At 43.6% G+C, this 12,123-nt stretch overlaps 1 protein-coding gene across 2 annotated transcripts in view; it reads left to right on the top strand.

Moving 5' to 3' along the window:
• LOC137601712 (nuclear factor of activated T-cells, cytoplasmic 1-like) overlaps nt 1–12,123 on the top strand; it is a 56,342-nt gene that overhangs the window by 29,639 nt on the left and 14,580 nt on the right. For both annotated transcript variants that reach the window (XM_068324070.1, XM_068324069.1), the window contains exons 8-9: nt 653–785; nt 6,784–7,428. In XM_068324070.1, the coding sequence (XP_068180171.1) occupies nt 653–785; nt 6,784–7,428 (778 nt within the window). The remainder of the gene's footprint in view (nt 1–652; nt 786–6,783; nt 7,429–12,123) is intronic.

Below are 12,123 nucleotides of genomic sequence, written 5' to 3'. Positions count from 1 at the left end.
CCATCCAGAGCGTGCTAACTTTCATTGGTGAGAACAGAGAGGGAGAGCCATGTGCATACGCATTCAATCAACCACCCGCAGGTTTCTTTTTCGTCATCTGGAGGACAGACCAGGGCTGCGGATGCACTCACCTCCAAACCTTCACCCCATCACTCCGTCCTTCCACAATGATGACCAACAAAAACCTTCCCTCTGTCAATGCTCCCCATTCTTGTCTGTTTAAGCCCCTGTAGGAGTGACAGCCATCCTTGCAAATAGACCTAAATAGTGAGACAAATTCCCTCTATGTTCCCTTGTCAAATACAAAGCAGTCAAAAGTTCACATCCGTCCAGACTTGTTGAGGTCTTGCCTGAGCGGGAGGGGACAGGCGTGCAGTTCCACGGGGAAGCATGGCTGTGCAAACATCCAACTACCTCTCTCCTCTTGCTGTATGGGGACAAAGCTAAAGCCCTAGGGTTTTGCTCAGGGACAAATAGGGTCATTGGCCCAACCTCATGGGCTCCACCACAGATTTAGTCCAGAGGACCTCATTTAGACTGAGCTGAGCTGTTAAGCTTCTGAAAGCCTTACCACACATTTACATTTATAGACTTTCATAATGTTTCTATGGTGTCAGAGGAAGTATATCATTTTATCTTATTTCTACTGCAGAGTGGTCTTGTTGTGGAGATCCCACCTTACAGGAACCAGAGAATATCCAGCCCGGTGCAGGTTAACTTCTACGTCTGCAACGGCAAGAGGAAAAGGAGTCAATACCAGCGCTTCACCTACCTGCCTCCCAATGGTAACCATCATGAATATTTTTCACCTTGAATAATTACCACTGACATTGAAAGACGTGTGTGTTAGACAAGTGGCACAGTTTTCTTCCATCATGTGGAGTATTTCTCTAGGTTGTGACCTCCATCCACTGTAGTTTACCACGGCTGTCAATGTGCCAAATATGTGGCTGGTTTGTGAGCCAATGTTTTTGTCATTATGCCTGGCACCACTTGGCTGCAGCCTTTGAGTGAGAGCAGAAGATGTGAGGGTGTTAGTTCTGTAGTGAGATGGCGTTCCCAAGTGATGATTCTTACCCGCTGAGTGACAGAGCCTCCAAGCATTGTTGATGTAAAGAAGTCAATCCTCCAGCATCCAGACTTTCACACCACACCTCACAGAATGCCCCCCCCCTGGCTCACAATCACACCTAGGATCACACATACACACGCACATACGTCTACCAGGCAGTGCTGTGCTTTCCCCTGTCATTCATGTAGCAACCTGAAATTTCAGGAATACCTCTCTCTGTGTTTATCATGAGTCCCAAGGTCTCTGTGTTTATACATGGCTTTCACTTTGGAATTTAAAGAATGCATTGCTTAGAGTTTAGCTCAGCCTCAAAATTATATTGTGAACTGTTGACTTTTCACAATATGTGCAGGTGGAATATCAGCTTTGCCATCGCTTTCCAGAGCTTTTTTACTTTTTTCTCAGGAAAAAAAAAAACAGATCTCATTTATATGTGTGGAGTCTTACTGTTAGCTGTTGATCAGCTTTACTGTCACATAAGCGAATCTGTAAGAAATTTAAAAAAAAGAAAGTCTGGCATCTGAAGGTGGAAATGGTGACAGTCCGTGTATAACTGACTTCACCACACAGCTGGTTTAGGGATTTCAATCAGCAAACCTCCATTTACAAGGCCCTCCTCCCATCATGACAACCAGTGAAATCCATTAGATCAAAACACTGGTGTCTCGTTCTCATTGATCACCGTCTAATGGATCTAATGCTGCGTGGTTTTGCAGGCTTTGTTAACAAGATGTCGCTTTGAGATTATTAGCCAATGTATTTATGGCAACAGGAGATAATGACGGGGATATTTTGGTTGACGCTGATAGAAAGTAGCTCAGAACCCTGTTTGGAGATGGCTGCTTGTATGAGGAAAGAGTGCATTATGGGACTGGGTCTGCGCCGGACAAGTTCTGTTCACATGCAGTGTCCATTTCGTGGCGTATACTTCCAACGAGAAAGAGACAGAAATAAATGCCGAATGCTTCTCAACTTCCACTATGCATCTCTAAATCATTTCCTTGAGCATAAACACAGCTCTAATTAAAAGATGACTTGTTGTGCTCTCTCTTTCACTGCCAAGTAAAGCACAAGTACAGTGCAGACCACACAAGCAGGGGCCAATGTCTCAAAGGAGCATAATTAACTCCCAAGAGTTAAATCAAAGAGGCCATGAATCACAATCTATTGGGATCTATTTTCAGATTTACCATGCTTTTAAAGGCACCCATTAAACAGACAGCACAGCATATTTCTGAAATCAAATAATCATTGTGTTAAAATCAAAGAGGAAATCCTCAGGGGTAATTTACAACTTTGGTGGATAGCAGCTGAGACCAAACTGCCACTAACACTTGCTTTGCGTTGTCAACAAGATTTAAATGCTAGCTGACTAATCAAGGTTCTGAAACTCACACAAAATGAATTATAAAGCTTGTAATCAGTGTAAATAGACCATCAGCGATGATTATACTACATTCACGGTTTCAGTGCAGCAACAAAGACTGAGGAAATCCGAGCAAAGCTGTTTGCTTTTGAGGGTTTCAGTATGTGTGTCAACACTGAAAGAAACAACCAACATTGTGGCCAGGTAGCAGGGGAGGACACCCACACACACGTTACATGCACACCCATAACACACACTTGTCAACACTTTTTTTTCTGCTTGTATGAAAAGACTCTTCCGGCCTGCTGTCCCACTTCAAGCACAGTTTTGGTCACTGACGTTGTTTAGAGAGAACATGTCTTTCACACTCTGGTGTCTGCTCATCTATAAAAAGACAAACCCAAGCCTGAAAATAGCCTGACTTGTTTGAAACAGCGGAAGGATGAAACACTCTCTGGGACGCAGATGCTAGTGAAAAGCCACCTTTATTTTCCATTCAGGTCATGTGATCATCTTGTTATCCTGGTGCAAAATGTGACTGCCAAGTAAACGTGTCAAAGACAAATATCACAATGCAAAAGAGAGTGTTTTGTTTTTGAACTGTTAACATCATTTTATCTTCTGTCGACACTGTCATGCATCCAACACATCATTACAACATTACGATCAGACACATACATTACAAGACTGTATAAGAGAATCATAGCTACTCTCACTCTGGTCTGCTGACAGTTGAAGAGGAGCCTCAGCGATGTGAATAGAAGTGTCGTTTAGTTATCTCAAAACAACGTCATTGGGATGGACTGCTAATGTGTAATGTGTAAGAAACACATTTCTTAAAATCTCTCATTAGCATTGTTGAGTATGACAGAAAGACTGCAGGTCAGTAATGGTCATGAGAAAAATGAAAAATCAAGCTAAAGTAAAGAATGTACTACAGTCAAATACTCACAATGTGCACAATATAAAGCAAGTAAGTTGTTATTGAATGTAAAGTACAGCTGCCCCCAGCAACTACTGTAGATTAAGAATATATTTGATGTTTACATGCACATCATCAGCGTTTGGGGATTGCATGTCAAGTTTAAATCCTTGTCTGAGATTCAGAGATGTACACGCACTACAGATGTCCTCGTCTGGCTCCTGAAGTGAGACTCACTTTTCCGAGCTTCCATCCAATCATTCTTGCGTGAGTAGGGCTGTGACGTGTTGCTCTTCAAATCAGAACCAGTTTACGAATACCACATTAAACAACAAATGCCAAAGAAATACTGGCAGTGGTCGATGCTGAAGAGGAGAACTTCTCAGAAGCCCCTTTTTTTACAAGCCATTTGGAGATTCCTTTGTAATATCAAGTTCTATTCTTAACGCAAATGGGTGCTGACTCCCTCCGCTGCCTGGTTTGTGGCTGGAGTTGGAGAGGGGAAAAGGCAGAAATTCTTTCTGTGACACATATAGGAAAAGCTGATGAACCACACATTGTTCTTTATTGTAAATATTTGCACAGTCATGTTTTTTTTTCCAAAAAAAACTAGACAAAGACTGAACTGTTTCTGTCATGGCCGCAGCTTTGGGCTTCATCAGCTTCATCTACATTATACTGAGGCCCACAGCATACATGGTGTCCAGGTTGTATACACAGTGGAACACAGAGAACCAGTCACCTTTGAGATAATTAACTACCACCTGCTACACGTTAAATCTCCCTGCAAATTCATGCATTTAGAGTAAGATGAGTTTGGAATTTCTGCAACAACACTATCATTTATTTCTTTCACTGTAGCATTTTAAAGTGAAATCCCAGCCAAAAACTAAGAATTGCAACCTTTAATATCTGTAAATCCCCCCTTGCCCAGTGGCTACTAGACAGTGTCTCCTTGAGTAATTTGCAATTCTACATAAACTCTGTTTGTTTGCTTGACCTCACAAATCAAATACATTCATACAGACAGAATGTCCCCTTTAGTGGTAATGGGTGCTTAATAAAATAGTCGGATCAGGACTGATCAGTTTAATATGAGCAGACAGAGGGGAAACTGCCACAGATGGAGAGAAAAGCATGTGCAGAACATCAACTGTCTGTGGGCCATAACCCACAGGTTGAGAGGAAATAAAAGCCAGCTGAAGTCGGGACTTGCCTGGTGAATCTGTTTTCTCAGTTCACATACAAAGTGAAAAGGAGACACAGAGATGAATCAAACTGGAAGACGACCACTGTTTACATCTGTAGCAGAGGAGGGAGAAGCATGGAAAGATGTCTGAAATGTTAAATAAAAGCCATTCGTCTCGATTCTGATTTTTTTTTTTTTGCTCCGAGTCAGATGGAGTACAAATTATAGAAAAACAGCGTTGACAAATGACCTCACTGGAAAAGAAAACCCTAAGTTTTAATGAGTAAAAGCCCACCTGTCGATTCTAACTAGATTACAACATATGGCTGCAAAAGGACAACAGCATGCCTTCTGAGCGACTGTATATCCAATATATTTCACTCAAAGAAATTCCCATTTTGATATGAATCAAAGGGAGGAAATCTTGTGACTTTTTTATTATGTTAGATTTAATTAATCTTAAAAAGGGCGCCTAGATAAAGCCAAAGTAGTTAGACAGATAGGCACTTTCATTTCTCTTATGATGTAAATCATGATAAGTGCTCTTGATCTGCACAGTAACTGGCAAAAAGATTTATTTAATTTTGAAAAATTCCTCCATCTTTGTAAAACCACTGGACATCCACTACATTGCTTTTTCAGAACCAGAGATCTGAATGATTAAATTAATAGCTGCATCTAAAATGTACATCAGCGCCAACATGACAAATATGTTGTTGACTTGAAGCCAAAATGATTGAATTTGATTATGACTTTCACGTGACATCACTAACTTCACACTCTTGGCTCCATGGCTCCAAGAGTATCACTGAGGGAAGTGACTGTGGATGTTATGTGCACCATGTGACACGCTTGTTATTCCCAAGACCGTGGATAGGAGGCCCATTCATCATGGGACTCACCTTACACTGCTCCCGGAGATGCTGGACCTGCTCCCTGGGCTATGAAAGCAGACAGAGTTGACGTAAATGTGCTCCCTTCTGCGTGTTAACGCTACATCCCAGAGGCTGTACACATGATTAATGTCTTCTTGAATCCAACAAAGATAATAACATGTTGATAAACAGCCTGTTTTTTTCTATACCTTTCATTTGTACACTGTGCTTCTGCCATCTCTCAGAGGTTCGACTGTGGATAAAAACCAGTACAGTTTGAATAGACATCTTATTCGTATTGACACGGGTGCACCTTTGACTAAATGTCATTTGGAGTGAATGTAGCCAAGAACTCTTAATGGTTGGCATCAAATGCTCACCACACCCATTAACATATTTAACAATGTGTAGAAATAGAAACAGTGTGTCCATTGTGACTCAGAAGTCTTTGCTATGCATCTGGGTATCTTAACAGAGCCCTATTAGTTTAGTTCTGGCACAGTCTGAAAATATGTACTTACATAATAACTCAGCAGTGGGCTTTAAAGTCTGGAACCATCTCTCAACCCAAGTCACGTAATTCTGCTGTGAAATTTCTTAATTAAAACTGTTTTTGATGACTACACCTGACACTTGAAGCACGTGATACCTGTCAGTCAGAACTAATCAGGAACCAAGACAGACAGCCTGCAGTGGACTTGAAATCAGAAGAGGAGGTGGGATGATCAAGTGGGGTCACTGCACTCTCCTGCATTAGCCGAGGCCTGAAGCTCCTGAAACCACAAGCACTGCTCTACAGCCTCTTAAAGAGCTCAGGCAGTCTAATCAAAATCAAATCATCTCCTTTTTTCCACTCTCTCCCTCTATCTTTTGGTCCTGGGAGAAACAATTACTGCACGGTGTGGAGGCAACAGAGGGGTCCGAGGCTCTCTGAACAGCAGCAGCAACAGCAGACGTTCAGTGCTGCTGTGCAGTGCTAAAGTACTCTTTCATTGTATATCAGAGCTGGAGCAGAGTCCAAAGAAAATAGGTCTTATTCATGATTAGAGCCAGCTGTGGTTTTCCACATTGATGACTCATCCATTTTTCTTTCCCTCCTATTCTTTTGCTTTTTTTTTTATTTCATGGTGTGGTAAAGAGGGTTGCTGGTTGGGAGGCAGGGCGGTTTCTCTCAGAGAGCGCAGCCAAGTTGACACCATGCCCATATCCACTGGTGGCTGTTTGTTTGGATTATGAAGAGTATCATAACCACAATTATGCCTGCTCATTGCTATACTCAGTCTTGTGCATTCGTTTTGCCACGTGGATTCCCTGCACAATTTTTAAAAGCTCCACCTTTCTTTCTATTTTTTTCCCCAGTGCCGATAATAAAGACAGAACCCAGTGATGAGTATGATTCTCTGGGGACTACGAGACTGCCCATGCATTCAAAACCCTATTTCAGCCAGCCCAGGTTGACTCCCATCATGCCTGTTGCTGATTCTGATGCCTGCTTGGTTGGTGGCTACCCTTCATGCCCACCACGCCATCATGCCATATCAGCGACACCCCCAAACTCCAGCCCCACCCTGCATGACCTGTCACCTGTGCCATACAGCAAGTGCCTACCCAACAGCCCCAGCCATGGAGCGCCACCAGGCCCTGTTGTACCCCACATCCAGGAGACTCCTGGCTGCCCCAGCCTCGCCCACCCAGCATCACCGGACCACAGCCCTTCCCTAGGGATGCTCCATTCCCAGAGCAGCCCAAGCCACCTCAACAGCCCAGGGCCTCATGGTTACCATCCAATCTATGCCAACAGCAGTCCCTCATCCTCCCCAGCATCCCATCCCTCCACTCCCAGTGGGACAGCAGAGAGCCCAATCATTCAAGCATACAGCCCCAGTCAGGCTCAGGCAGTAGCCAGCTCACCCAGCCTGTTACCTGAAGATGCCAGTCCCCCTTCGATGGCCATCACCGTCAAACAGGAGCCCCAGGAACTGGACCAGATGTACCTAGATGATGGTAAGTCAAGAGAAATGAGGTGCAACATAGACTCTGCAAGTTTCCATTTGATAAGTCAAATAATGAGAGACATTGTGCTTTTTTTATGAGAAAACTTTTAGTCTGTGCCAAAAAAAAGTATCACATTCCATTTATTTAACACCTTTTTGCTTATCTGCAAGCCCCACATATAGCCGCACCCTGGTGGGTCGCAATATTTCCTGATGAAATTGCGGCTGCAGATTTACGTCAGATCTATTTAATTTTAGACCTGGCAGATTTATTTGCTTTTGGTGTAACATGTCGTCCGGCTCATGCTGTCCAGTTGGCGGCTTTACTTTACAACAGTAGATTGCCTTGATGGGATTTTGAAACAATCTGTCAAAACATCAGAGTGCTGAGGTCAGTCGGGTTCCAGCAGAACAAAAACAGTGGCACACGCGTAGCGAAGCAAACTGTTGACCCAACGACTAATGAAGGAAGCAAAACAATAGGTTGGGGTTTCCTGAACCGAGCATCCCCAACCCCCAAAATCTCTCTGGAAGGGATACCGGGAGACACGAGGCGAGGTTTTGTTTTCCTGTCCTTTCCCCATGGAGTCGACACCATGCGGCTGTCGTCATCAAGGGAGGCTGTGGGGTCAGCACTCTCCCCCTGACAATAAAACCAGGCACACCCAAGGGACCATATGTTCTTTTTTATTGCCTTCATGTCCATCCCACATTATGTCTGCCAGGTCACCAACCGTTTATCTATGTTAACAGAAGCTGCACTTGTTGTTCTGCAATATATTCATAGAACACATCATTGGCATCTTTCCAGTTTTAAATGTTAAACTCCAGTGCATCCTTTCTTCAGTAAAATGATGCAGTGTCTGCGTGTGTGTGAGTGTGTGTGTGTGTGTGTGTGTGTGTGTGTGTGTGTGTGTGTGTGTGTGTGTGTGTGTGTGTGTGTGTGTGCATGTGCGTGTGCGTGTTATTGAATGACTGTGTGCATGCTTCACTCTGCAGCTCTGGGACTGAAGGGGTGATAGGCATGAGGGGACCAGGGGAGTTTTGCTGTGGAACTGTAATTGAGTTGAAAAGCAGTTGTCAGCATATCTGTCAGTCCTGATGAGTCCCATTAGTCCTCACCTCATAAAGAGACAATGGAGAGACATATGGGACGTCTGTCTGCTATCAACTATATAAACTGATTTCCAACTTCTTCATTTCCTTTTTCTTTTCTTTTCTCTAAGTAATTCAGGAAAATCCGGAAATCTAATTTGAAAATAAAAAAAAAGGCTCATCAGATTTTCTGTCTTCGCTGGCAGAGGCTCTCATTTCAGCATTAATTAAATAAAGGGAAACTTCAGCTTTATTTTCCACTTGTAATAAGGTTCAAAAGGGGTCTCTTTACACCAACAGTATGAGGACAGGACATTACATTCTAGAGCTAAGGTGCAATGGTGTAACCTTGTTTCTCTTCCCCTTCATTGTCACTTTAGCAGACTAGATCTCCATCTCAGTGGCCAAATGTATACCGGCAGTGATTACAGCTGCATTAGAGACGTAGAGGAATGTGTATTGATTGACCAATATCAGTGAGACAGCCTTTTGAAAAACCTCAATATGCTACCGTTTTGCATCACCTCACATCTGGGCAAGCATCTGCGGTAAGTTGCCAGAGTCCTTATAAGTGTGTGGTGGTAACTGCATACTCCAAAGGCATCTATGCTCCCAGGCCCGGCCCTATCCCAAATCCTTCAAATGAGCCTTAAGCAGAAATAAATAAGATCAGGAGGCGGCTCACAAGGCATCCGAATCCCCGTCCGCACGCATTACCTCTGGATGTTAGCGAGCTGAGCGCTCCATTAGAGAGGGAAGACAAGCAGATGACCTCACCACAGCAGCAGTGATTTAACGCCAGCCATGTAGAGTAGCGTTGCTCCCCAGCAATTGGGGGCCGGTGATTTGGAGTCTGCCGGAGCACGCTTGATCTTCCCCAAGAGTGGCGCGCCTCCCACACATGAATGCTGAGGCCTCCGGCTCTCGTCAGTCAGATGAAATGTGTCTCTCTGGCCAGGCCTAGATTTTACACAGCCCCCGAGAAATCACTCAACTTATCAACGGTGAGCTACTGTACCACAAGGATCCCCTACAAACCCTCTAGACTGCCATGCTTTGTCTCCGTTGTAATCTGACTAACACTTCCCTCTGTTGCTCTGAAACTTACCATAGCGCAAGGCACGAAGCGATTACCCTGTTGTCTACAATGAGCATTTATGGGAAGAGTCCAGTTGGCACTCAGATTTACGTTGAGGTCATTATCACTCACACCTGAACTGAAGCAGCAGATCAGCAAAGTTTAGAGAATTGAAGCAAGATGGGGATGCTGATGATGCTGGACCACGCTGTCTGGTTCCTGCGGTTGACTCACCATCGTAAACAACACATGGTGGGACTCGAATAAGTTTTCAGACCTTACTCATAACCCACTGTATGGACTTTACAAGGCACATGAGTCTGAAAAAAATCCCAACACGTGACATCGGAGTGTCTAATAATAGAACGGGTAAGAAGCCAATGCTTTTACAGGTGCTTTGTAGGCCCAAAAAAGAAACAGTAAAATTACGGGATGCTTTGTCACACGTCTGAAGGAATAGTTGTTCCTGAAAACCACACGTGTTCATCTCCATTTCACACGCACACGCACGCACGCACACACACACACACACACACACATACACACACACACACACACATGCAGTATTTCTATTTTAATATGGGGACTTGACTTTAGAAATGTCACAGTCTTCACTCTGACCTCCATTGCTGGTGTTTATAGGTGCTTTGCTGTGGATCTACGCCATGGCATGCCGTCTGGGCTAGGTTACACGAGACTGCTGCTGTGTGTCCTCTCTCATTAGCTGCTGCTGTAATGGGTGATATCATGAAATGCTGCTGAATGCAGCACACAGTAAAGGAACAAGAGCTAATCGCAGGGGGAGCAGATTTCTACCAGCTGGCTCTCTGGGAAACAGTGGGCCTTTAGTCCTCAAAACAAAAAAAAAATAACACGGACAGCAATGCAGCTGCTGCCGATTTCTGACATTTGACACATGTGCTCTGATTGCCTCATGTCGCAGGGTAGTTTTACTTGTGATTGTTTCCTCCTTAAGTCAGAGCTTTAGCATTTTGTAAAGGCCATTTTTTCCCCCCTCAAACTAAAAACAGAGCTGCTGTAGGTCCTCCTTCCTACTGCCCAGCTTCTTTTCTCCCACTTGTCGGCAACAAAAAAGGCATCCTAACATTCACATTAGTATCTCCGTCCACCACAATGGTTCTGGAGGCAGCTCAAAGTTTTCCTCATGGAAATTTTTACACATCCTGGCATGGTGCCCAAACCCCAGGACCCCGCAAAACCCCTAATGATGATTGAGAGCGCGTCCGCACTGCGCTGAAACATGCTGAGTCGTTAACATTGGAGTGTGCCGCAAGACTGGCTCTGGCATGGGAGGCGGGCAGACGAGAGAGCGAGGGCTTTTTGGGGGGGATGTTCATTAAAGTAGAGGGTGAAGTGTGTAATGGGACTTCCTAAAACAGGAGTCGCTCCTGTATGTGTAGACAATATATATTTGTGTGTGCATATCTGTTTTAATAAGTGGAGTCAGCAAGATGTGGATGCATGGTAAGAGCCAGCGACCGGCTGTGCTTTCACAACACTCCACCTCCGACCCTCCGGCCTTTTGGGAGGAGGTCAAGTCCCAGCTAATAGTGCACACTCAGAAAGACTGTCTGCCAAGAACACAGTCTCCTTCTACACCGAACAATATCAACAGGGGCAAGAAGAAGGGTGATGGCATTTTTATCATTTCAGACCACAAAGAGGATGTGGATTTTTTAACTATTGTTGTCGTTACTGAATTCTTATATTAGGAATCCTGTTTTCCTGGCGGCTCCTGACATGTTGAGGTTAAGGTTTGGGCTTGCTAGAGAAGTTTTACAGCCAGAGGATATATTAATAGGTGGTTTGCACTCAATGATTTACATTCAAGAATCATTGACTGACAAGGCTATGGATCAACAGCTGGGCTTCTGTAATAGCAATAGATTTGTTTCGGGTTTATTCATTCTTATCAAATAATCTGTATTTTATTGCAACATGATCCGTTATGTTTTTACACAACTCATCAATATACTTGAAGACACATATGCATTAGTCACAAATTTAACATAATTTAACACTGGGAAAATTTGGACTATCAAAAACAGTGGGTAGGAAAAAGAAGAAAAAAAAACACCTCATACTGTAGAAAATTTTCTTGGAAATTTGAAGTCATTCTTAAAAAGTAGACAGTCTGCCTAATCAGAACTATGTTTGTTATATTGAGTGTGGAAGTTACAATGAACGCTAAGTCATGACGATTGGCACGGCCTCTTTGCAACACAAGGAGGAAAACATTTCCAGTTGAAGCAAAGTTGTCTGGATAACCTTCGCACCCTGTTTCCTCTTACATTTTTTTTAGCTAAGTCTTGTTGGCTTATTGTTGGTTGTGATTATTAGTTTTGCTGCAAAATGTCATATTAAATTGACTAAGCTATTGTTCAAGATACCTTGAGACTCTTTCCAAGTGATTACACGACAGCGGCGCTGCTCTCACAGTATTAGCCCATAGCTTCTTGTAAAATCGCTGGGCTTATTATTAGTTCTGATAAGTGCTGCAAGATGATTGTA

Source organism: Antennarius striatus, chromosome 9, assembly GCF_040054535.1.
Source record: "Antennarius striatus isolate MH-2024 chromosome 9, ASM4005453v1, whole genome shotgun sequence".
Taxonomy (NCBI): Eukaryota; Metazoa; Chordata; class Actinopteri; order Lophiiformes; family Antennariidae; genus Antennarius; species Antennarius striatus.
Note: the sequence above shows the minus strand (reverse complement) of the source record. Positions and strands in the feature narration are given on the sequence as shown.